The 27,765-nt window shown below is 39.6% G+C and overlaps 2 protein-coding genes across 11 annotated transcripts in view; both read left to right on the top strand.

The window, feature by feature from the left end:
- The window catches only part of trim36 (tripartite motif containing 36), a 30,775-nt gene extending 27,282 nt beyond the window's left edge, over positions 1-3,493 (top strand). For all 9 annotated transcript variants that reach the window (XM_056376839.1, XM_056376832.1, XM_056376831.1 and 6 more), the window contains one exon: positions 131-3,493. In XM_056376839.1, the coding sequence (XP_056232814.1) occupies positions 131-500 (370 nt within the window). In that variant the 3' untranslated portion in view covers positions 501-3,493. The remainder of the gene's footprint in view (positions 1-130) is intronic.
- Positions 3,494-4,589: 1,096 nt separating this feature from the next.
- ccser1 (coiled-coil serine-rich protein 1) overlaps positions 4,590-27,765 on the top strand; it is a 117,945-nt gene continuing 94,769 nt past the window's right edge. Inside the window, exons 1-6 of one of the 2 annotated variants that reach the window (XM_056375872.1) lie at positions 4,590-4,834; positions 10,574-11,594; positions 12,359-12,776; positions 15,332-15,516; positions 23,006-23,096; positions 25,482-25,587. In XM_056375872.1, the coding sequence (XP_056231847.1) occupies positions 10,599-11,594; positions 12,359-12,776; positions 15,332-15,516; positions 23,006-23,096; positions 25,482-25,587 (1,796 nt within the window). In that variant the 5' untranslated portion in view covers positions 4,590-4,834; positions 10,574-10,598. Of the gene's footprint in view, positions 4,835-9,198; positions 9,289-10,573; positions 11,595-12,358; positions 12,777-15,331; positions 15,517-23,005; positions 23,097-25,481; positions 25,588-27,765 lie in introns of those variants that run through there. The other variant, XM_056375873.1, reaches the window with a different exon arrangement.

The following is a 27,765-nucleotide window of genomic DNA, read 5'->3' as shown; positions in this document are numbered from 1 at the left end:
TACACACTTGGAAATGAAATGGGGCAGATTATCACTCTTTCTGTTTTACACATGATTATGACTCTTGCTTTGCCATAACTTTAAAAACGTTTGCCCATTTATCCCCCTCGTCTCCTCCTCCATTCACCAGGTACGACCATGATAGTGGCCATGACAGCGGTAGCGAAGACACATGCTATGAGCTTTCCCAGCCCTTCACCCTCCTCACCCTGGGCATGGGCAAACTCTTCATCCCCAAGACCTCCTCATCTTCCTCTGTTTCCACAGCAAACGCATCGTCCGGTGACCCTAGTAATCGCATGCTTCCCATGCCACAGCGCTTGGGGGTATGCCTTGATTATGATGCATGCCGGGTGTATTTCTACGATGCCGACACCATGAGGTGCCTTTATGAGAGGCAGGTGGATTGTTCAGGAACAATGTATCCAGCCTTCGGCCTCATGGGCAGCGGCAAGGTTCAACTGGAAGAGTTCATCACTGCAAAGAGACTGACCTTCTGAGGAGGGATGGAGTGTGATGATGCATTAGGACCTGAATCTATTTAATCTTTGGCATGTTCGAGGAAGAGCAGGTTTTATTGACAGGGTGACGGAGTACAATCCCAAACCATTTTTCCGAAGGTTAGATGAGGCAGATGTGGTCAGGGCCTTTGGTCTGAAATGTGAAAATTGGATCTCTGCCATAGACTGGCCTATTTAGACTTGGCATGTATAATGTATGACCGGCACATACAATGATGACACTGAATATCAGTATAAATGTGAAAGGTCTTCTCTACATACCAAAGTCTCTGTTAACTGTATTTGACCTGTTTTTAGTTGCCAGCTATGATCAGCTGTTAATGTGGTGGAATTGGCTGTAAAGTTAGTCTGCAGCCACTTTAAATTTTTGTTTTAATATGAAACGCCTTCGAGCTTACACTTGCGCTTCCTTTTTTGCCAGGTTTATGTTTATAGATAATTTTGCGTCCGTTAAGTAATGGGTGATCTTTGTTTCTTTGGCTCTTTTCTGTAACTGTTTGTCTAACCGTAGCAGCATAGGTTTAGATGTAATCTTAGTGGACCTGAAAGAGCCTTGTAGCTACTTTGAAGCTAGTGCCTTTGTGCCTTTTCTTTTCTTTAGAAAATGGGTCACTTAGTTTGCTCTAGCAAGCAGATATCGGTGTCATTGCACAAGCATTATGGAAATGATTATCAGCATAAATACTGTATGTGAGTTTTTACTGTAGGCATAGTTTGATCACAGACACTGGTGTAAAAGTTATAACAGTTAATGGTACTCATTCTAACTTGTCGTTTACCTATTTACTCTTTGTCACAAAAAAAAAAAAAACACTACTTTTTCTCCTTTATCACAGTTATGTTCAGCTGTTTTTTGCACAATATGATGAATGAAGCCTCGCACATGATAACCTTTACAATCATCACATTTATCACTACCTAGTTGGCGTCATTAGGGTAATGGTTTTGTTTCACATTGACTGTTACACGCTCAAAAGCGTTCACCCTTACTAACGAACATGAATCCTGGAGCAATTACTTGGATTTAAAAGCCTCTCACTGTTTGCACTCTCACATCTGTTGCACTGAATGTGACTTTCACCATCATAGAAGTAGCAGGTACCAGAATGTTGTGTACTTGTAGTCAACATCATCTTGACAGTTGCAAAGTCATTTAATAATAGCCAAAGCTTGTTGGTTCTGGTGCTGACTTAAGCAACACACATCTTTGTGGCCTCACAGCCTTTAAACAGTTAAAAAAAAAAAAAATAAACAACAAAAAAAAAAAACCCACCACAGTAATTCAGGTTTTTACAAAGTGCTATCACAAAACACATTGTTCTGTACCTTTGCTACCAAGATCACAGTTTACTTGCAGTGCAGACACATGACGTGTAGCATATTAGCATCTTGCTGGTGAGTTTGGCTATCGGGCACCTAAGTGGTTGATTGGCTTTGATTAAAGCAGCTCAGATATTTAAGTCTAAGAGAGCACACAGGACAGACAGTTCGCTGGGCAAACACACTTGGTTTTTGTATAGACTTATATTGTATATGTGCCTGCACATGGGTTTGTTTGTACATTCATGTATATTTTGATTTCTGGAGGGTTAGGGTAACTGGTGTGTCTGTGTGTTTTCTCAGGTTTCTGGCCCTGACTGGGGCCCAATGCTACCTACCTCTATCTGTCAGGCCTGGAAAACCTTAACTACTGTACCTTTCCCCACAGAAACAAGTTTAGTTTAATTTGCAGCATTTGTCCATAACAGTTCAATATATCCGCCTTCTCTTTAAATGTCAAATAATAAGCTGATCTTTCAAAATGTTTGATTTTAACTTCCATGTACATATTAAACCAGATTATATTATTTTTAGTGAAATAAAGTACATCTTAAATGTTCATGTTATTAGTTGGTGTTTGCTTGTGGACTTGAAAGACATGTGCATCATTATTGATGGAAATTACAGTTACCCTGTTCAGCTGCCTTTGTCAAGGGAGTGTGAAATGGTACTAACAACCTTTTCTTCCTCTTTTTTTTGTGGTGTTGGTTCAATTAGTCAGTTTAAAGGTTTCGGTTATAGCATATGGAGCACATAAGGGGTTTTTGTTTTGGCTTGAAAACACTTAATAAATTCATGTTCTTACATTTAGCTGGACAGAAATGTATCAAAAAGAAATATTAGATTTCTGTGACTGTGCATATTTTGTCTTGCATGTGTTGCTGTCTATTATTTTCACTCCGGTCTTCACAGACCTGAACAGTGATTCCTGTATTTTAAAACTGACTGTTTCAATGTCTCTAAAACATGTCTGTGCATTTATAAATTGGCAGAGCAGGTTCACAGGTTTTATTTCCATCACAGAATGTATTCATGATAAATACAGAACAAATGGCTGAATGTGTTTTTAAGGTGGTTTCCTTCTATTGGTTTGTCACAGCACAGTCGTATGTAGTTACAGAAACCTTTGAAAAGGCTCGTAATCTCAACTGCTTTTCAGTAATGAATTTAGAACCAAATATTTTGCTGGCTGTCAATCTAATTCCAAGCTAGCACTTTAAAAAAAAATCTGTAGCATGTCAGCAAGAGTTTGGCTGTGCAGGTGTGTATAATAAATGTGTGTGCAATATTTAACAGGCTGTAGAACAGAAGAGAAAAGTTTAGACGGACATAAGCCTGTCGAGACAATTTGCACTGTTAATAGTTTATAGTTTTACCTTGTGGTTTTAAATGCGCTTTTCCTTGATACAAAGTGAATTTTAAACACTACCTGACTTGGAGTATCACTCAAACTCTAAATTAGTGACAGTGCATTTGTCTGTTTGTGTTTCCTCCAGAGGATTTGAATGTGGTGTGTAAATGGTGGATTTCTGTATGTGTAGTATGTAAAGATGTGGAAATACCGTTGTTTGCTCTGATTCCTGGAAATGCTACACTTTATAATTTACTGTGTGGGGATTTCATCAAATAAAACTAGTGTGTTTTTAAATCTATTTTGTCTCTTTAGTAATGTTCAGATATTTGTCCCCCATTATTCCTTGCAGATTGCTTATATTTTATAAAAGCTGTTTTGCATGCAATACACATTTGAGATCATTGCATCACTTGCTAAAGTTTAATTTCTTAAATAGTTCATCTTCTTAGGTATGTTTAGGATGTTTGTCTTGTAATAGTTCTTACAGTGGGATATTTGCTTCCTAGAGTACATCACACATATAAGAAAACATTGACAGATGAGAGGGACAGAATAGAGCTGTCTTTACATGGTATGTTCAAGAAAGAAAATACATCAAATTATGAGCATATTCCTTTGCAAGATCTTGTTGCTATTGCTACTATCTGCTATATGCAGACTTGCGACTCTTCTCCACAGCCCAATTCAATTCCCTCAGGTACAATTTTTGCATTTACATATTTAATTTAATTTTGTAATCTTTTGCCTCCATACTTTTTTATCTCAATACGCTTCATTTTTACAATGTGTATGGCTGGCATTTAGTATTTAGTAGCCTTTACCTCGGCAACAGATGTGGCCCCCGCAGAGCGCTGATCTCAACATCATGGAGTCAGTCTGGGATTACAGAGAGAGACAGAAAACACCTAGACAGCCTAAAATCAGAGAACAAATGTGGCAGGTTCTACCTGCGAGGTACCTTGAAAAACTATTTGCAAGTGAACAGATGTTGTAAAGACAAAGGTTGGTCACAGCACTTTGTATTGTTAATTTACAAATAAAAACCAACATGGCATTATTTTTTAAAAGCATCCTCACTTACTTGTGGTGCCTAAAGCTAAGTATGTATATATACAGTATTCTATTTTTATTCTATCTTATCTTATATGCAAAATATAAACCCATGTGTTAAAATACAAAAGAGAAACACATTGCCTAACAGCAGTTTGAATCCTAAATATTTAGTGGGCTAAATATTAGAGGGGTCGATTTTAATGAGGATGGGCATAACCAATGTATTGAATTGTCCAACCATCCACCTGCTGAAGGATGCTGAGCTGTGGGAAGAGGAGGAGGAAGAGGAGGAGGAGTGGGAGGAGGAGGAGGAGGAGGAAGAGGAGGAGGAGGAGGGACGTCACGTTCGGGGCCTGTCGTTGCAACGCGGAAGAGACGAAGGAGGAAAAGAGGCTCCACGTCACTGAGGTGTAACATCGGCGTCAGTGCCACACAAGGTGCTACCTCAGTACGGTTTCAATACCATTGTGCAATTACAGAAATCCTCATGTAGGCAGTAATAACACGTATGACCACAGAGCGAAGAGACATCCGGCTGTTTCCTGCACTGAGCGGCCTCGGCACAGACACTGGGAATCCGCTGAAGGTAACGTACGTTGTGTTGGACGCTTGTGTGTGTTTGTCCGCTGCCTGATAGCCAAACCCCGGCTGGAGCTCAGCCACGGGACCGCGTTTCCTCTGGACACCGGTGACCTTTGCAGAAAACGATATAGTGCATTTTACTGATCTAATGTCGTAGATACTATTAGAGCCAGGGTTTTACTCGCAGTGACTTGAGTGTCAGTGTATTGACACAGCTAGCTTGTCTGGATTTAAGCTCCGCAGGCTTCACAGCGTTGTTTCGGTTTGACAGTTGTTGGGGTCCCGCCGCTTCCTGCTGCTGCTGCTGCTGCTGGTTACATGGATGTTCATCTCCACATCTCATCTAATGCAAACTGTATTATCTGATAACCAACTACACGGAATAAAAAACCAACCGAGATACTGTAAGCACACAGTGACAACATGCTAAGGCCCATTCATTGTTGTGATTTTGATGTTGTAGACACACTGTAAAACGTGCAGCAACCCCCCCAGTGACTATCATGACAAGGTGCCACTATATCAGCAACAGCTATACATGCAATACAAATATGTAAAAACATGCAACGTGCAAACATCAATGCCGGAAAAGCAGGAAAGCAGTTAAGGTAGTCGGGAAAAAAGCCAAATATTCTTTCTTTCCAGTCAGAATAGTTGCACCTGTGCTGCTGCTGCTGTGTATATGCGCAGTGTCAACATCTGGAGTTCAGGGAAGTCCCAAAATTAATATTTGTTATCATTAGAAATTGTTTAAACATGAATGTGATTAAATCATAAACAGTGGATATTGAACAGAAATGCCTCATGTTTGACAAATTGTTTGATTGTAATTAAAATATTCTAGAATTAGTGTATTAATAATGCATTCACCCCATAAATGACGACATATTTCTCTCTCTGACATGATAGTACAATGGCTGCTTTTAACAATAAAAAGTATCAGTTGATATGATAATGTACTGATATTATTGATCCTGGCCTTACTGATTTTACACCTAAAGATGAGGATTAACTGCCTCTGGGCAAAAATGTTCTACTTGCTAAATCACTTTTTTAAGCAAAAATGCCACAAAATTCACTGGTACCAGCTTCTCAGATATTAGTTCCCTGGTTTTCTGTGATAGTGACTCAAACATTGGGAGTTTTGTCTGCCGGTCAAACAAAACCAGGCCATTTGAATATGTTAACTTGGGCATCAGGGGATGATTATGGGCATACTTAACTACTAAACACTCACCTGATTAGTAAAGGAAATAACTGACAGACCAAGTGATAACGAAAGTAACTGTTGGGTGCGACCTTACAGCTCTCCTGTGATTGAATAATAACACCATGCCCAAGGTTTTTTCTGTGTTAATGACTTGACTCTGCCCAGTTGGAAACTCAGCCTTGCATCTGGTGTGTCTAGGCTCAGGCTTGGAGACCAAAGATTTATAACAAACCCATTTTTTGGCCATATGCGCCCTGCAAATATTCCCTCCCTCTTCCATTCATTTTAGGTGAACTCCACATGTGTGTGGTCATCCAGTAGAATCGCAGATGTGCAGTGTTTGCAGATGGAGAAGTCATTATTCGGTTTAGTACAATATTCTATGATCATAGTGATCAATATTTATCTGTTAGCCCCACCATGACATCATGCCATATTCCTTTTAAAACCTACATCAGTTCAATACTATGACTTGTAGCCTGCTATGACTTTAGCCTCTGATTACTAATGTTAGCCTCACCTCATAAGAATATTTGTGTGAATGTTTTGGATCTTGTATTTCCAGTTGGCTCTTCTGTTGTCTTTTTGCTTTGTTGCTTGCTTCTCCTATTTGCAGCGTATGTCTCTGTGCCATGCATGTGTTGTCAAATTGGCAAATGATTTTCTCAGTTTGCTTGAGTTTGTTTTAATTTCCAGCATGCTTTCTGAATATGACACACAGGGGGTGTTGTCAAAGTGCTTGCTTGTGTTTTGCTTGTGTTTTGTCTATTTGCATACGTTTTTCTTATGTGGCGGTATATTGAGCTCTCAGTCACCATAGTTTTCTTTGTTAAAGACTTGTAGTCTGAATAAGAAAAGGTTTCCTCAGTGGCCCAAAACTAGATGGTTTTCATGTGTTTAGGATCGCAATGTTTCTGTTGAGCCAGATGTTAGAGATTACATTTGTCATTTGAGTCCCTGGTTAAGAAGGCAACCTCTTGCTCAAGATAGCGTGCTGTTTGTTGTTAAGGTCATGCCTGCCATGAGGGAAAAATATCTTGAATACATTTTATCCAATGAACACACAAACAGACAAGGCACATGAGCGAGGTCATATGCCAATGTAACACCAATGAAGTAATAATCAACCTGGGAATCTGCTTATTGTAATATGTAGAATATGTTTTCCCATTGCAAAAGAGTCTTCTGATGAGGCCGTATCTGTCACCAAGAGGCATATTGTTTTCAGCTTCCAGTCCACACTAAGCAGTAGCCTACAGTGTTGCCTTAAATGTCTTTCATTACCTGTAGTAGAAGACTATGGTTAGTGTTTTCTGTTGTGAAAAAGATCCCATTATAAACCTGCTGTATAGGAAACACCCTGTTATTCACACCCCATACACGCCTTGTTTTCTTCCAAACTGACAGATAATCACGTGAGAGTGTAAAATTGCACTGAGATTGGAGTTTGGACCCATACATTAGCCTTCTGATATACTACTCTATATAAATATTGTAGGCTCAGGCATTAGTGTGTGTTGATAAGACAATGCGAACGCCACAGTAGTGGAGGAATAAAAGACTTCAAGCTAAGCTGGTTTATTTGGCATATGGTGTGATCATTAGGAGCATGGCAGGGGGCTCCCCTGAACTCCTACAGCTATTAATTTCAAAGCAGTGCATTACCAACATGCCTTGTGTTTTTTATGTTATGAGAATATCCATTAATGTCTTGTTTTTGAAACTGAAAAATGGTGCTACAGCCGAGCACAATAACACAGCACTATTCTTCTGTCATTTAAGGAAAGTCTTACAAGGTATTGAACAGACCACAGACTTTTTTGCAGAGAAAGATCAATGAGCAGCTGTATCTTTGCAGCTGTTAAGAATAACAATAACGGTATAAAAACAACTCTTTTTAGGTTGTTATACAGCCAAAACCTGTTGGAGCGTTTCTGATGCTCCAGGGCCTTTACACCAGTGTGGCACTGATTGTCATTGTGTTTGTTTTCCAATCAATATTAGTAGCATTTGGCTCATTCTGAATGAGGATGGTGGCTCAAAAATGAAACGACTGCAGGATTCAGAAAATGAAGCACTCTAGAAACCAGCAGGTGTCTGTAAAGCTCAGAAATCTTAGTCTAGTCTAATCTGAATGATCTTAATTTGTTTCAATCGGGTTTCTAAATCTACATTCAAATGATAGTCAGTCACACTCGAAGAAAATCAAACTGTGTTTGCTCTGCACTGTTATTCAATACAGCTGCAGTATAGAGCAAAGGGAAGAGGAACTGAAATGAGGTAGAGTTTTGCTTCTCTAACAAAGGTAATCTTACTTATTTTGCATTGGCTGAGCAGAGAGGAAGTAAGCACCTGCTGCAGTGCTACTTTTTCTTTTGTTATTTGTGGAAACGTAAGTCTGGACAGAGTTCATGTGACGTAGTCTGTGCTTTATAGCTTGGTGATTTAACGTATATTATGCTGGTGAGAAGTGTTCCAGTGACATAGTTGCATTGGGTCTCTATGTACAGTACCATAATGCCAGATACAGTTGTATGTATGTCCATTAACAGTTGGCCAGTTAATGCGAGCGTATTTCTTTTGACTCAGAAGGCCTGACAGCTCGAAGCCATTCCTTAAAAGAGTTTTCTTATAACTGCTGATGGATAAGGTAAACAAAAGAGGTGTTCTCAATCTGTTTTAATCTCTCTTGAAGTAGTTGGAGGATATTTGCCACATCTTAATGAGCTAGGGTCAGAGTTTCATGACCTGGTCAAATGGCTCTGTGGCAGTGTGAAAACTAAATGTTACTGAACTGCAGGCTCAACTGAAAAGGAAATCTTATATGTGTTTCAAAGTGTTTGAGAAAGCTGCTAACCTGCAGCTTGAAGTGGTCCAGGACAGACAGAGCAAAGTAAAGCAGCATTTTGCTACGTGTGTGCATGTCATCTCTTTGTTTGCTATGTCATTGCTGTAAATGTTATTGGCCTCCTCTGTCTTTGCCAATATTTATGTACCTTGTATTACACTGAGGTAACTTGGTATGAAAATACGAACTACATCACTGTTTATTTAGAACTTGATCAAATTTACTTTCAAGGAGGTGACACTCTCATAAGCCACTTCAGTAAAGGGTGTTAATGTAAGCTTATTACACAAAGATTGAAAGCAAACACACTTCAGTGGCTCTGAAAGACGCAGCTTCTTCAACATTACGAGGGGCCACACAGTCACTGTTAGATTCACTAACTGCAGAAAACAATGAAAACGTGAGTATTTATGCAAATGAATGTCTCCCCTTTTAATCTATGACTTAACATGTGGTACTTTGGTCAGCTCACGCAATCAGTGAGACATTAACCCTGCTTTCAGAGTGTTTATTAAGAGGCTTGCGAACAGTCAGATTTCATATATTTAATGACTGCAACCCAAATCTGCTGTCTGACGCCCTACACCGTCAAAGACTGATGGTACAGGTGAGAGGGTAGATATGTTGATAACAAGCACCGTACAGTACTTACTGCATAACTGTACTGTATGGTCCACCACAGACATTTCATGTTCTTTCACTCCCTGTCTCTGTGTCTCTCTTGTTCTCCCTCTGGGTCGGTTCTGTTTCTCCATGATTTAGCTGTCAGATAAATGTTAATTGTAAGATGTGACCTGTTAAAGAGAAGTCAACCCTGCAGGTTTCATACCTGCAGTAATCACATGCATGCACAGACTTTATATGAGAGCTATACTGTACTAGAATATACGATCTCTGGGGCATAGGCTGTGTGCGCCTGATTAAATTTTGTGTTTTGGTACAGATCATACTGTACACCCTATAGACTCATCATAAAACTGTAATGTCTCTATTTTAGTGGAGGGTCAGATTGCAGGGAGGTTTAAGAGTTTAAAATACTAGTTGAATATGAAAATAATTCAGTTTCTCTTTCTGTGACCTCTCACATCATTAATAGCATTAGTCCTATCTTTATTCTTATCATGTATGGATGTACCAGAACCAGAACTGTGCCTCTTTACTATGCTGGGTATTTCCCGATTTGATAACCACTTTATATGGAAAAAATTGTAAATGAGTTTATGTTTTGGCTTTATACATTTTTTGGAAGTTGTATTTTGAAATGCTTTCATTATACAAAGTTCACAGGGAGACAGTGTACCAGCAACAGGGTAAACAGCACTGTCTATGTTTACAAATGCATATCTCAGAACATCACAGTTTTCAGCCGAAGCATTTTTTCATTTTCAGTGTTTTTTGTCACTGGAAACTTTTATATCTTTGAGTTTTGACTGGCCAGAGAAAACAAGACACTTGAAGTGTTCACCTTGGACTCTTAGAACTATTTTCAATATTTTTTGACAATTCAAAGGCTAAACAATTACTCGATTAAACATTTAATATGTAACACAAGATAGAGGTTTCAATGTAATGAAGTCTATAACCTGATGATAATAATATTGCAGATTTTCCTTTGGCTATATTTTAACAGTGAAGCTGGTTTGATTCCCAGTAAAGGTGTTTTTTGTGTTTGTTTGTTCCCTCAGAGTTCCCCACTGCCTCCGCCTCTAAATGGGTGAATCCGGCTCACGCCGTTCCACACTTGTGTCCCGCCTGCCAATCTTCCGCCGTAGCAGCAGTAAGAGGCAGGAGTCTCTCCCCTCCTCTCCTTCTTCAGGCGGAGTGGGAAATGGCGTCCACACTTCTTCGCCCTCCAGCACTAACTCCAGCTCTGGCAGTACTGGGAAACGCCGGAGTCTTTTCCGTACTCCATCTCTTAGTTTCACAGCTAAACGGAACAGTGAGCCCCGTGTCCAGCCGATCAACCTAAACCTCACACCTCCACTGACACAGGGCACTGACGCAAATGGAAATAACCAGCAGACGATAACATCGTCAGTGTCAACAGGGTTCAGTGATGGTGGTGGTCGCCCCAAGTCACGACACTCATTTGGGTTCGGTAGCCACAGGCAAAAGAAAATCACACGTTCTCAGACCGAGGATTTTGACAAAGCATCCTCTTCATCCTCCACAGCCAATCGAAACGTGTTTATAAACTGCATCAGTGGCTCAGGGGCCAATGAGGGTGACGACTCCGGGTTCCTCGATGATTACAGCGGCGGCAGTAATAACAAACGATCATCACGTCAGAAGAAGCAGCTGCTGCCCAAATCTTTCTCAGCTCACCACCGCTTCTCCCGAACCTCCGATCACCACCGACCTCCGGAGGTGAATCTGGAACCTCCAAGCTCCACCGATCCTTCCATCACTCCAGGGGCAGGAGGGCTCACCCCGGGGTCATGGCCAGGCGAATTGGTTGGTGCCGGTGGTGAGAGCTCACTCCAGTCCCCAATGATATCAGAGGACCGAACCACAGCCATCACCCCTTCAGAGTTCGTCCCCATCACGGAGGATTCTGTATCCGAGGTCGATGCTCTGCCAGCTCCCAGCCCCGCATCTGGTTTAGCCCCTGGACCTGTCTCCGTGCCTGGGCCGGCTGCTGACACAGCTCCGCCTGACCCTCCACCTGCTCCAGAGAACTTCAGCGTGGCTGTCTCCACCTCCCAGGTAGTGTGCCCTCTTTTACACTCTTTACTCTGTCTTTCTGAATCATCTAAGGTGCTTTAGAAAAACAAATCGGTTAATCAGTATAGACACAATATATTTCAAATTAAGAAGTTAATTTTAGTCATAGTGCAACAAGTTTCATAATAGAAATGCAACATTTAAGAAGCATACTAAGTTATCCAAACAATCAGTCTTTCTGCTTGTACACAAACAAACAAACAGGAATTGATTTGTGAAAAGATTCCATTGTTTTTCCTTCAGGGATAGAAAAAGAAACAACCACAGGTGCCTTTGGATTTCAAGAACAAAACGGAGGAGGAATATTTATGACTGCTGTGTGGAATCTGTGAAATGTAGCATAAAAATTGAGCACTGGGCATGAAAAGTCCTTTTATTGAAAGAGCAAAGGCATGAAAAAGAAAACCTACATATGTCTGCAAACTGCCCTCCACATTTCACACCTTTATGCTCCCAACTTTTCCTCCTTCAAAGAATTTATTTTATTTTATTTCCTAGTAGAGGTAAAGCTCCAGAAAGAAAATAATTTACCCAGTATAGTAGTTGCAAAGACAAAGCTCTTTACTTAGGCCATTGAAGAGCAAATACAGCATGACTGCGCTATCTAAACACACACGTTGCTGCTTGAGGTCACAAATTTCCACCTGCTAAAGAAAGTGGGTTCTCTTGTCTTAAAACTGTTAGCTTTTTGATTCATTTGGGGAATGTTTTGTTCTAACACTTACTCAATAAAATCCTCTCCTCAGGTTTTTTTCACCCCGGCTCAGTCCAGCGCTGAGAAACCCTTACTCCCTGACACCAGCACAGCCAACAACACGGACTATGAGACTGCCGTGTCCCTCTCAGAGCCAGAGACAGCTGTTCCCTGCCCACCCCTGCAAGAACAATCACTGGAAGAGAGGAAGGAGAGGGAGGAGGAGAGAGAGGAAGCGAGGGAAGAAGTGTCAGCAGAGGAGAGGAAGGAGTTGCCGGAGGAGAGGAAGGCAGGTTACCTTACAGAGACCACAAGTGAGAGCGAGGCATGTGTGGTACGCAGCGAGGGCTGTCACTCAAACCCAGAGCAATCGGAAAGGAGGGCGAGAAACACGCGCTCTGTGCAAGAAAGAGGAAGCTTCTGCGGCTGCCACGAACCCAGGTCATCTCACTTGAGGAAACCACATGCAGGTATGAAACTCATGCAAACACTAACAGATAAATCACAGATTTACATGCAAAAGCCACAACCAGTGCCACACTCATACCCACACTCATAGTGTACAGTGGGAGTGACAAAACCAGGATGATCTTGCATAATAACTGAGACACGCAGCCACAGACAGACACAAACATGGCTTTCATACTTGTTTGACGTTCTTTGGCGATGAGGGTTGCTTGAAATTCTTGACCAGGTATGTTTTCTCAAAGGCAGCACAAGTATTGACTTCTTGCTGTGCGGTGATGTGCATGCAGGCAGAGCAGTTAAGTTCACTCTACATGTCGCCTGTTGCTCACTAGTAGTAGTAGACACTACATCATACAGTTTCTTTGTTGACTATGTATATGATTTTTATTCTATTCTCTCTATAGCTTTACTTGCTCACTTAGAAAGGAATAACATGAGCACATTTACCATAATAATGAATCACATTTTGTGATTCAGAGAGGAACAGAGGACATGTTGTTTTTTTTCCGGAGGTTAGCAGTATATCTAAGGTATATAAAGACATATTTAAAGTAATAAATGTATCAGATAATGAAAGGAAAAATACTGTATAGCTGACTTACTGTAGGCCTGTACAACATTTAAGGCAACAGGTCAATTTTGGGTGATTTACATTCTTAAGTACACAGTCAATATTATCATCAAAACGTTCACAATGATCTCTACCAACCTGAGTTTGGAGGAAAACATTGATCAGGTGGTTGAAGTGATGCCATGCTCTTGCTCCTTCAGTTGTGTTTGTTTTCATTACTTCCTTATGCACGACTGAATGAACAAGTCTTTGAGTGTTCATTACCAAGCCACTCACAGACGTCCCCCTCAGGAAACTGCTGCAAACTAGTTAAATGAGAATCAAAGTATTATTATAGTCATGTCTCACTCAGCTTGATGATTGAAAACTACTACATGTACAGCATACAACCTAGAATTTTCTCCAACTTCCAAACTCTTTAATTATTCATAGTGTTGATAAAAGTTTCAAACGTTTCCAAACATAATAAATATTACAATTTTACAGCTTCAGAATGTTTTGAAACTCTTACAGCTGCCACTCCTTCCAGCAGACTTCTGACTCAGGCAGTTAAATTGAAAAAAATACCCCCAGTCTAATAAATCAGTGCCAGTTATGGGTTAACAGTAGTGAAACAGTGTGTTTCATACTGAAAATTTGTTCCTTAGCCAAGGATTATTTGTTACCACCCTCCAAACTTCTGCTTCAGTTGCTGTGACATACTGAAGAGGAGTTAGTTTTTTAGCCAAGGCTTATTCAGTAACAAAATAATTCTCCCTAAATCTGCAGCCTATTTCTATGTTTTCTAACAGTTTTTGTTTCCTTATGTCAGACTCTGAACAGACACTGAAAAACTTTGGCTTAGTTTATTACCTTGTAAGAAAAAGAGATAAATAATTCCAACTCATATGTAGTGTTGTCAAGTTACAGTTTCACTAGAATTCACCAACCGTGTAATTAGGAATTAGGAGTTTTAGTTACTGCAACTGATTGAAATACGTATTTTCTATAATGAAATATCACTTTATTAAGGCTTTGCTTGCAGTTGAAACTGTGGAGGCATTTCTAAGAGATGTGGAAACTATTGACTACCATCAACCCTCAAAATACTGTAAATCAAAGTATTCAACAAAAGCATAAATACTGCTGTAGGAAGTATAGGAGGAGTAGGAGTTATCATTGACAGGTTATTATTTTTATATTAGAATCTCTGGAAAAACTGTAAATGTGACTGATATAACTGCATAATGCCTGCTGTTGTGTATTTTTAAAGTTGGCATGATTACAGTTTCATCTGCCAGCAAACACTTACTACAGTATTAATGGCTTATTGTGGGATTGTGAACACACACACACACACACACACACACACACACACACACAAACACACACACTCGTTATGTTGCAATACATGCCTGCAGGAAAGTAGCTGAATATTAATTATACTTGGTGAATTCCTAGCTTCCAGACAATGGAAACCACAGACTTTATAGGCTACAGTGATAACAGGCTTGTCTGTTGGACTCCACAACAACATGATTTTACCATATTCATTTTAACAAACAGTGTCACAGGCCTCTGGTGTGCAAAGCCAAAACTACAAATATCCAAGCTAATTTTTTATAGATTGATTTTATAAGAACAAAGGCAAGAAAGAAGACAGGCACATATACATAGGGGAAACTAAGTTTGTGTGAGTGTGTGTCTTAGAGAGGAAGTGGTTGGCATGGCATGGCGATTTTTAAAAATGTTTGATGGCCTGTCAGCCAGTGAGAGGACATGGTATTGTGTGTCTGTTTTTACAGCTATCTGTTAGTGGATCAAAATAGGACAATTATAGTAATCCTCTGTTTGTCTGATGAAGACTTCCGTCCCTGAAATCATTCTCCATTTAGTTTTATTGCTACACATCAGGCTGAGAGATACTAAACTGTTAAAACTTAAATTCATTCTTTCTCTTTGTCTATCTGGCTTCCGTGCCTTTCCTTATTTCTTTCTGTCCTCCAGCCTCTCTGTGTAGCAGTGTCAGTCCCTATCATGAGGTGATGCGGATGGAAAGGCGTTTGCGCTCATCGTCTGAGGGTGCAGGTGGGCCTCGTATCCATGGAAACCACAGAGATGCCCCGGGCATGGAGGGATGTGGTCTGCTCAAACACAGAAACAACTCCTCATCATCAAAACTGGGGAGTCTGGTAGGTCTTGAGCTGTGTGTGTGTGTGTGTGTGTGTGTGTGTGTGTGTGTGTGTGTGTGTGTGTGTGTGTGTTTGTGTGTTCAAGAGAAACCACAAACACACACACGCATTTAGTGTGACTAATTAGCTTAGTATGTGCCACTTCCTCTATACCTTTATGTGGACAAAACCTTTTCAAACACACAGGGCATGTTTGTTTCTTTGTGTGTGTAAGCATGTGTCTGTGCTATACTTCATACAGTATGTATGCATACATGTGTCTTTTGTATCAAGGTGAAAAGATACGTTGCTTTTTTGTACAATGTTAGCTTTGCAGACATTCATAGCGCCCTGAATATTTAAGAAAACATAATCTGACACCAGAACTCTTGCATGAAATATCGCTCAAACCACACTGTTAATTTGATTAACTCTTGATCATAAAGTTACCCTTAAAAGAAGCCTTTAAAATTATACACACATGGTACTAAACAGTGTGCGCTATAAGCTGAAGTGTGGAGCAGAATGAAAGGAAGGAAAAAAAGAAATGTAGCCTCTTCAGTCTTACAATCACTCTCACATACATAGCACATGGGAAGAGTGGAGAATAAGTAGCTGCAGATGAGGCATTGTGTAAAATCACACACAGATATTTAATATGTCCAAAAACCTGAAAAGAGACACCATCGTCTTTTAGCAGTTTAAATGGGTTGCTGTTTACTCACACATACAACTCTCTATATCCAGGACGAGGATAATAGTTTCCCTCATAGAAAAACTCGCCACTTGATGGCCATTGCATCACCACAGGAAGAGCCCTGCTTTTAAAGGGGATGAAAAGAGCGGATTTAATTGAGCTCAAGTGTAGCCAGCTGCTAATGCACTCCCTTATTATATACTGTATGATAAGGGATCTTTCCTAATCTAACCCAAGTACCCAAGTGTGCTGGTACACCACAAGCCTCTGGCCATGAAAATACCATGAGTGCATTACAGTGCTGCATTCTCAAAAATGTGTCTTTATTTTTCCACTCACTTTGATTAATTGGCTGAAATTTAGGATCCTGATATCTCTTAAACTCATTTTTAGACGTACAAGTTTTTTAATGGAATGTAAAGAGTGAGAAATGTGATATACAGTGCTAACAAAGTGACACCTCAAGTCTTCCTGTTTGACTCAGCACAGATACAGGTACTCTGGAGTTCAAGATAAGCATAACAATCTTTAAATAAGTAAGACTGTATTTGTGATCACAATGAATTTGAAAAGTCATGAAACATGAAAAGTCATGAAAGTTGATTTTGTACCTTGAAAAAGAAGCAGGCGAATCATACTGTCGTTCAATCGCCTTTATATTAAACCTGCACGATTAATACATCGACTTACGGAGGTAAGCGTCCAACATGCTGCAGGGCAGAGGGCGAACCTGGCTCACACACACACCTGAGCGCCAGGCACCTGAGGTACTCTTCCTCGCTCCTTGAAAACTCATGAACATGTCAACTCTGTATCAACAGCGTCCCCTAGCGGGTGCGTGGCTACTTTACCCGTATGCTCAACACATTAACACATTTTAATGCTTTCCCATTACAACTGTTGGTTTCTTACATTTGAAGCTATTAAAGGCAAAGCTTTTAAATGAAAGTACAAGTACAGTGCAAGTGTGTATGGATTAAGCACTCTGAAAAACTTCTCCAGTGATGTGTAGGAATTTTAGCATTATATCCTGGGTGCTAACTCAGGCTGTCTAACAAACATTGCACCTGTCTTTGTTAATGCATGCTGTAGCTCTCTTGGTTCTGGGGATAGTCTATAGCTACTATTGTGTATGGGCTGGTTTTTTTTTTTACAACACACACGAGGTAGCTCAGTGGGAGGAAAGCTGGTTTGAGTCAATCCCATTTGTTTTATCGTGGACTATAGGCTATTACTGAGAGATTAAAAAGGGCAAGGATGCACACAGCACGTTCCTATGTACTTTAGTCACTGCACATGCTTCAGGACATACGCTTGACCGAACGTAGAATAAACTCTTCCTTTCCTGCGCCGGGCCTACGCAGAACCCTGCAGGGGTCTGAGTCATGGAGGAAAGGAAGCAGCCTTGGAGTGTATTTTAAATTATGTGCCTACACTCTTTTAGCTTCATAGAAGTTTTTGGTTGGCAGAAGGCACTTGTAGCACGTGCAATCCCACAGTATGCAAACCTTTACATCATTTACGTGAACACATAAGTAAAGCTATTGAGGGTAAGGAAAAAGGAATAGAATGGTCTGCTCCTTCTTTATGTATATGCACTGTGGCTGACTGTGGTGTCTATGTGTGAAGGAGGCTGGTGTGGCAGGGCACCGTTACAGCCTTGAAAATAATTATAAAGCAATTAAAGAATTGGTTTGCAGAGACAAATGGCTAATTTGTTGAAATTCACAGAGAGAAACTTCGACGTACCTCTGTGAAGTGAATCAAGGCTGTGTTTGCTTGAGCTGTTTGGAGCTCTCATCCCCGTTGTTATTGTTAAAATATCCCTTTGGGAGGCTGTGAGACATTTATTTTACCAGCATAATCTGCGTTGCTTGTTCATAAGTTTCTCAGTGACAGCTGAGGCTGACAGTGATTACATTCAACACCAGCGGACAAAAAAGAATTACTTAAGATGTTCTTGAGAAATTCTCTCTTATCTCAGAGACAAGCTGAACTACTTAGACTGTGCGTTTTTGTTTGTAGTTTGACTGACATACATGGCAGAATAGTTCAACTGCAATCCACTTTACTTTGACTGTGGTAGTTATGCATATCAACAGTTGCTTGGCAGCTAGCTTGCTACACAGTGTTGTAATTCAGAGAGCCTCTTGTTTTCATATCCTCCAGTCTGAGTGATTCCTTGTAAAGGCTAGATATCATAAGTGACACTTGTATTAATCAAACAGCTGATAAGGCTTCACTTCCTCTCCCAGACAGAATTCGTAATAACCACAACCTGACAGTTGGGTTTTTGAATGTAAAACAATGAGGATTTTTGCAAATGTGAGTATTGACCGCTCACTTTGCCAACATATATCATGTAAGAGCAGTAAAATATTATACACATTTCAAAATCTTATAATTTTCTCTGAGGCTTAGTTTCCGAATGCAAACTGGTGATCTGTTTATTTGTCAGAAGGATTACTCAAATAATAATGAAACAGGAGGAATGGGGCATGGGCCAGCGGAGAGCCCATTAACTTTTGAGGCAGATCTGGATCATTTACTATGAGTTTTAATTTTTTTCTCTGAAGTCTGGTGTAGTTTGACATTGGCCTTTGCGGAAGTCTGTGTTCTCTGAGTGCCCTTCTGGTTACTATTAGCGCAGGTGGCTAGATGAGCAGAACACGCTGTAAAATAAACAGCACTAGCAATATTATTATTATGTTGTAAAATATTCATGTAAGACCAGAGAATACAGGATAAACGCAGTGTTATGCAGTAAATCGCGCCATTACAGTGATTTACAACCATCTTTGTGTCTGTGCATATTCTTATAAAGCGTAATCGTCATGCTGCATTTACATATTTGTATATTACAAGTAATAATAGTAATAAAATGTAAGATATAGACTTCATATTAACTAAATTTGTTAAAACATTGAACAGTTTAGAGGCTAATAAAATAGTAAATGTATCTGGGAACAATGGAGTTGATAGTCAATTAGGGGCTCATTAGCTATCAGAGAGGAACAAGTGTCTGCAGAACTCATACCCTCCAGGAATGGGATCGACTGCCTCTGCTATAGAAACAAGGTTTAAGAATGTTTCTTTTAATTCACTGAAACTCCTTTTCACCCACAGCTATGTGGCTAAAGGATTCAAAGATTATCCTTAATATATTTTAGGTTATGTTGGTTCATTCCAGGAGTTGTAAATTTTTTCTTTGTCTTATTTTGAAATAACTATCGAACTCATAAGCTGGCTAGGTAGCTGATGAAACTTAAATGAAATTCTTCTGGTAAATTTAAGGCTCTGTTCTGTTAGTGCTCGAGACTATTACAGAGATTTGAAATGTACTGCTACATACCAACTTTCCTTCTTTTCTTACCTTCTTCTAGTAGATTTTGAGAGTACTCATTGCAGGAAAGACACAGATGTAACTAATGACAAATAACAAATGATGATGTGTCCCCATGAAAGTGCTTACAGGCTGTGTTTTACGCCAAGCATTTACTGGCATTGTGTGGCAAAAAGCAGGCAGGACAGCAAATAGTGTGGGTGTGTTATTAATTACATATGTATTTAATCTTTGATAAATCCTTTTCATGTCAAGACTACATATTGCACAAGCAGGAAATGTAGATATCTCACTCTAAGTTAGGACTGTAGACACATGTTCTGCCTCAGCAGCCTCAGTTATTCTCCTAAAGTTGTCGACCTTTCAATATGTGAGAGGACTCCTGTGCAAGAATATACATATTTGAGGTACATGCACCTCAAATATGTATATATATAAATAATATTTGTCATTTAAAATGACATTGCTTGTTGAATATTAAAAGGATGTTTGCTTTGCTCTGGGATAAGTGATTATTCTGTATTGATAAGAATAGACAGTGGTTAAAAAGAATAACAAATGTTAGGCTATGTAAGTGCCACATCTTGGCTAAAAATCACTTTCTTTTCATTCAGCAAACAGTTTTCTGATTTGACTGGACATTCAATCACTTATTCCCTCAGGCACATCGTAAATACAAGTGAAGTGTCTGCTCAAACACAATGAAAGTCATTTGTTAGTCCATATATTTTCCATTGCTTGAGGCCATAATACCTGGCTGCACAGCTAAATCCCTCTCTCTTGATCTTAATGCATTTACCACCCTCAAGCACAGAACAAATGTAATTTTCATAGACTGTATATGTGATTTTCACGGCATGAACAGAAACCAGTGGCTTTTAATGGACAGAAAGAACCTCTTGCTTCCCTTCTATCCCTGTTTTGGATATCTTTCTGCTTGGCAGTTAAGAGATGGAGCCATCTTTAAATGAGACCTGAATCTGATATTATCTCTATTAACTCAAGGATTATACTCACTCAAATCACACAAGCGAGGTAAAAAGGTGACATCTCTGCGTTGTAAAATCATATGAACACATTTCTGTGGTTAGAGGGGCACATTAAAATGGGTAATTTAGCTTCAAATGAAGTCTGTGAGCAGTAGTATCACACGGTATGGGTCTTCATTTCTTTTCCAATACCTTTTAGCTATTAGCTTTAACGCCTGAAATGGGATCTTGTGTTCAATTCCATTACTCTGAAATACATTCTGTTTTTTTCTGATGTTTACGACACCGAGCAGCTGATGAAACAGTGGAAAAAACAGCAATGTAATGTTATATGTTCATATACAGACCACAGTGGCTTCACATAGGTGTGGCCTTAAAGAACACAGGTATAACTGTTTGGATATTCTCCTCTCCCTCTCTCTCACACACAGTTCTCAGGCATGACACTAAGCATTGAGGCTCTTGTTCTCAGATGGGAGGAGATCGATACAGAGTGTGGCTGTGAGCTTCTTTATGTCCAAACAACAGTGATGAAAGCTGAACAGGGCTTGTTATTGGATTTTTTGATCCATCTGCATCTGCAGATATTGCATGAGACTGGCGCATATTATTTTCTGGCTCTTGATATTTCAATTCATGGTTTTCATTTTTCTGTGCACAAAAGTTCAGGCAAGATCTTTAAACCAATATTAAGAGTTGTGAAAGCCAATAGAAAGCATCACCCACTTATTTTCACGTTGAACAAGGTTGTTTCAGGTAATAAAGTTTATTCAGAACCAGTTCAAAGTACTTTTCAAAGTAAATAATTCGTTTTCTTTCTTCTTTTTTTTTGGCCTTGTGGGGTTATCAGACTGATGAGACTTGCTGCCTGTACCTGTACAATTCAGTACTACTGGTATTTGTTTTAGGTATTATAGTATAGTATTAATTGTAAAGAAACCTGCTGATGGTGAGCACATGCTTGCAGTGAAGCTCATGTTGGCTGTTGAGAGTTACCACCCTTTATTCTTGTAACTTTTTTTTCTGCAGTGGATTTTCCTTTTATGACCATCAGGTGGCAGCCTTGACTTTTGAAATGCAAGGGAAAATGGGAACATGTTATCAGTTATTTCTAAAATATAAAGACTTCTCAAGAAATAGTAAACCTTTAATGTTTGTGGGAATACTGTTGATAATTCAGGGCCAAGCAGGATGGATGAAGGTTTGTAAAACAGATTTTCATGTCTTTCTTGAATTATTATTATTGATTTTGGAGGACATTGTCACTGATATCAGAGTTTATTTAAACAGCTATTTTAAAGTCTGTTATGAGAGAAAATTTACTACACACACACACACACACACACACACACACACAGACACACACACACACACACTGTCTTTTTTGTTGTCAGCACAGTCATTAAGTCAACTTGGTACTCAGTACTGAAACCTAAATGTGATTTTGTGGTATTTGCATATAATTCATTTTGGTTTTCTTTTACTTTAAATGTAGTTCGTTTATCTTTGATTATAAGGTTTCCTGAAAATACAATCTCCTATTTAGTATGTAGTTATTTATTTATTTAATTTTACTGTAATCTAGAATTGATATCGTTTTATTGTATGTTATGTTTACTTTTAGAAAACTTTATGTTGAAATTTATTATTTTAGTTAGACAATACTTAGAGTGTTCCTGCAAATTATATTTTCTGATCTATCTTTTTGTCTTTTATTTGAGTAAGGAAATGTATGCTGTTAGTTATGTCATACTGGTGAAGGACATCCAGTTGGCTGCATGGTATATAAAATAATGACTTGAAAATTGAGAGTATACAATCTTGAAAATCCAATAACCTCTCTTTATCATGGAGAATAAATTCTGTAGACTTGCAAGTTGTTTCTGGTTTGTTCAGCAGCTATTTTTGCTTGTAAAACACAGGAAACGCTGACAGATGTTACAAACTACAGCCTCATTCGCAAACCGAACCCTAATGATTCCCACATAACAAGCTTGGATGCAATTGGGAGGGACTAAATATATCATTAAGTGCAGGCAAAGCGGAAAAAATCCCATGCCCTGATAAAAATAACTATGTGATTGTTGCTAGCGTTATTAAAATGTTGTGTTTTTCTGGTTGGAGAATCGCTATCAGAATGTTATGAGCCACCTGGATTGCTTTGAAGAGAATAATTTAATAATTTGCTGCAGTGCTGTCATATTGTAACCGTATCATTCATTAGCATTTGTGTTTTTTCCTCCTCAGGGGTTGCAGAACCTATAGGATTAATGACTGTTTAGCTATGCAGTAACTGTATTGAAACTGTTCATCATAATGACTTGTTTAGACCTTGTTTTAGGTCCTAACGTATTAGGAATACAGAACGACATACATCAGTCATATTGTTAAGAATGTAATAATTAGACATTATTATTTTATCAGATATATATTTTTAAACTGTTCATTTTAAGTGTATGTGTTTTTGCTTTTACTCTTCAGGATGTATTAAACAACCTGGGCTCCTCAGAGCTGGATGAAGATGATCTTATGTTAGACCTGGACCTCTCTGACGATCAACGTCATCGACACGGTAACTCTTACTGCATCTCTACACAGAGGTCTTTATGGCACGTGTGTGTGTGAAGCCTACAGCAGGCTGAGAGAAGATACAGATGATACACCGTCTCACTTTTTCACACTTATCTGTATCACACAAGCTGGTTTTCTGGATCTGTCTAAAAACTTATGTATTGGTGCTAACTTATTACTACCATACTATAGGTATAGGGTTAAAGTCACGTGCAGAATTGGGCACTATCAATTCTTTTTAAAGTTTAAGTTTATATTCCCAAAGTCATTGTATTGTTGTTCCTCTGGAAAGAAACTTAAGAGTTTTTAGAAACTAAGCATTCACATCAGAGAGAAAAGAGAGAATCTGTCACATACAAACTCTTGCCTTTATCTATCCCTCCCTCTATTCAAGTGAATGTCTGCTCATATTTTTCTCATTGTCACAGCTTTTCTTCCCTCCTTTCTTGCTTTTCCTCTCTTCACCCCCTCTTTGCTGTCTTTCTCTCTCTTATCCTGTTTCTCTCTTCACTCTCTGTCTCTGTCTCTTTTTCCTCATTAGGCCACCTCTATTCCATCACCTTAAATCATAAAACCAGTAGTCTCCCTGTTTCTCTCAACATGTGCCATGACTTTGATGTAGCTGCCTCATTTACAGCGATTTATCTCCTTTGTTGTTTTGGCATTTCAGTCACACTCCTCCTGAAATGCCTCATGGTTGAAAAGTGACTGTCAGAGGAGAATTATTGCTCATGCTCTGCCACGCTGCAGCATGGAGTGCCAAACACAGTAACCCTAGCTTCCTTTCATAAAAACACATTAGGAAACTATTGTATTGAACAGGTGTGGTTAGTGGCTGTAACCACACCACACGTGAGTGTGTTAAGAGGGACATGCATATGTTCATCCTTATCACATTCGTGTCTTTTGTGATGGAATTTCCTATTTTACAATTGTGAGTAGAGAAGTGAAATTGATTATTTTAAATTGAAAGCACTATTCTTATTAATCATTGCTTGCAGTAACATTATGGTAATAAGGCCAAAATAAGCTCTTGCAAACCCTGTCAGTATTGGTCATGTTTCTGGTGATCTCAGATTGCAAATGTTCGCTCTGTATTAAGACACATCAAAATGCAAAGATGCAAATTGTAAACATGGACTTGGGCAGTTGATGTTCGGCTCAGTATTACACATGAATGAAAAGTGGGTTAACATGACATTGAAAAGTTATTCAAATATAGGGACTACATGTTTGACTCTAAATGACGATACGTTCACTCTTAGCTTGGACTCTTACTCAACACATCTCTCAGTCGAATTCTATGTAACTGTGAGGTTCATTTATCCCTTGGTGACATTTTAACCCCAAATGGACTGAAAATATTACAGTTGCAGTCAAATAAAGAATAATGCTCAGCAGCACTGTGGAGTAAAGTCTGCAACAGGAGCTTCAGCCCACACACACACACACACACACACACACACACACACACACACACAGATTTATAACATCTCTAAAGACACTGGCTGATGAAGAGCTGAAGGAGGCCTCATCCTTAATACACACTCTGACACACAAGCGTGAATGCTTAGTCATTAGACCTAATGGTTTGCAGACTGTAGCATGAAATTAAAGGTTTGACAAATTGTTCTCATAAAGTCAAGGGACTAAGACTCTAGCAATGGAAAAGTAAGCTTCCTCCACACACTCAAATTAAAGGGACTAATTTAAAGACACACACACCTGCACACACACATTCAGGCATTAAGCACAAAGCAGACAGATTTAGATACATGCACAGCTTCTTATAGAGATGTATACACGAATGGACACACACCTATCCCACACAGCTACACGCTCTCATTGGCTCTTCTCATTTTTACCTCTCTCAGGTGGCTTGTTGAAGCCTTTATTAAAAAGCAAGCAATTTCACAGCAATTTATGGCCAACAGTGTTCAGCTGCAGGGCTGTGTTCCTTCTGCAGCTGTGACTCATGCCTTGTGGAATCAGACAGGGACAGAAAGAAAGACACGGGACCTTTACAAAGACATGAAGAAGTGCCAAATTTTGGTCGTCCCCCCCCCCCTTGTAATTCCAGGTTCCTCAACACTGCTATGTCAAATGTGCAATTAAAAGTAGATATATTAAAAAAACTGATAGTATCATAATTGCTCAAATCTATCACTACTGAATTTTAATAAGCTATTTGGTGACATGACTGGTGCTTTACAGCTCTAAATCAGTTTTTGATGACTGGGAGATGGAAAGAGAAAGTTATTACTGTATATTTCATGGCTAAATATGTTGTGGTAAGGTTAGTTACTTGGGCAAAGTCTAAGTGTCAGCTGTGATTACAAAATCAACTTGATGTAATGACTGTATGTGTGTTCTGGTGTGTGCACAGTGTCCAGAGAGGACTCCAGCCAGTCCCTGGCCTCCTGTCTCAACCTGCTCCCCTCCCCCATGGACCCATCAGGAGATCGCATCCCAGGCAAAGAAAACCATCAGAGGTATATTAATATGTATATTTGTTTTAATGCACTCATTTATGCTATTACCTTTTCCATTTTCCTGTCTCCATGCACCTTGGAAGTAGGTGAAGTCGTGCCAGAAGCCTTATTCTATTTCTACATTATCCATTTTCCACAGGGAAGATTAAACTAATTAATTACATGTTTTGTGACATAACAAACATAAGGTATGTGGCACTGCCATTCATGGTGCTTCATGCTATGTTTCATGCTGTTGTTGTGCTTTACAAGTGTTTGATGTTTAAAGATTTGGGTCGAGTTGGCAAACTTACTGTAGTTCTCCCCACAAATGTTGGACCATACCGAGAGAAGCACCTACAAAACGTGGCAGTCCTATCTCAGCCACTTTAACTGCGTGAGCCTCTCCCGATGGAAAGATCAGCCACTGATTCCTCGTCTGTATCGTCCTCATCAGAAACTTGGGACTGCAGTGGCACAGGAGGGTCTGAATGAGCTTTCCTTTTGAAAAGTGAATCGATAGTTTGTTTTATTGTCACCAAAGGGCCAAGTGGGTATAATATATATTGGAGCACATGCATGGTACATGGTACATGGAGGGATCTGTTTTGATGCCCTTACCCATTTGGCCACAGGGGCATTTATCCCTGTTACAGTATATCCTCATTACATTATAGCAAGAACTATATAGCTTTTTTTCCCCCACCACACTCCATTGCCACGTGAAAGACAAAGAGACGGTGGTTATTGTCTATTCTAGGAATTGCTGATCTTGAATGTTCCCTGTAATGCATAACATGTTTTATGTCTTTCCCTCCCTTGGAGATGAGACGAGATTCTAGCACAGAAAGATGGAGGGTAAATAAATAAATAAATTCTGTTGGAATAAATATGCTAGCTGTCTTTCTGTTCTCCTCTGTCTCACAGTAGCCGACAGCTGAAAGGGAACACTTAGACTTTCTGTTTGTGTGTGTGCGCACCACTGCCAAGGATGGTTCCATATCTGATTTGATTTGGAAACTTGTTTCTTCCCGATGCTCAGGAATCAGGATAGGTCTTGCTGGGCACACACGGAAATGCATGCACGCCCACACATTTGCACAGAAATACACACACACACACACACAAACACACACACACACACATACACAGAGACAGACACATAGCAGCTCTGTGGATAGGGCTTATTTGGTTTTATGGAGCCAGTGGGTAATAAAGGGGTTGTATCACCAGTGGTATCGTCTGGTGGTCTGTCTGACAAACCACCAGATGATTATTACTTTACCTTTCAGTGCTCCTCTCTCCACTCCCTGGTTGAATTTATTTTATTTGTGCTTGCACCCATAGAGTAGATGTATCGGTCTATACGTATTTTCCCCTGAATAAACCCTATGATCTTTTTTGTTTACAGAGACAGTGCAGGTCAACTTGTGTGAGTGGTTTTGAAGTAGAGGTTGAAGGATTCATACTACACCGTTGAGACACTGGCCTTGGCCTTGGCTTTTTCTGAGAAGGGTTTTTATCACGCTTCTAACACTCTTTGAATGTTTCGCCGAATGGAGAGACATTTTCTTCGTCTACACTGTTTCACTGAATCATGCGAGTCGGGAGCCAACCTTTTCAACCCATCCAAGGTTTTTGTCAGACAGTTCATTGGTTGTTTCATTTATACTGAAGTCCCACTTCCTCTTGTCTTTGAAAACACTGAGGAGCATTCATGTCCACACATACACTTGCACACAAATATTTGCATTATTCCTCTCTGTTTACGAGGTCAATGATAAAATGTTATTTGTTTGAAACCAGTTTTCTTCTGATTGGTTGAGTTTGTCTGGACTGCAGCATCACAGTTCAGGCTAGAAATGTCATAGTATGAGGAGGTGGCTCCACCCCTTTCAGTTCAGTTAGAAACATTGCATTACCATAGTAACCCTTTAGCAGAGCAAGGAGGCAGGGAATAAACGAAGATCTGAGCTGTGGTGCGGAGCTACAAATATCCTTAACCTCATCTTTGAAGTATAACTCTGAAATGACCATTGGCGAAGAATTAGAGTCTACATTCATGCTAGCAGTTGTATGAGCCTGTACTTACAAACAGCAGTGCTTTGGCTGAATGCAGATGCCATTATTCTAACATGCTGATGTGTAGCAGGTACAGCATTATGTTAACCATGTTCCTATCTTAGTTCAGCGTGATAC

This window comes from Seriola aureovittata, chromosome 5, assembly GCF_021018895.1.
Source record: "Seriola aureovittata isolate HTS-2021-v1 ecotype China chromosome 5, ASM2101889v1, whole genome shotgun sequence".
Lineage (NCBI taxonomy): Eukaryota > Metazoa > Chordata > Actinopteri > Carangiformes > Carangidae > Seriola > Seriola aureovittata.
This window is presented reverse-complemented; position numbering and strand designations above follow the sequence as displayed.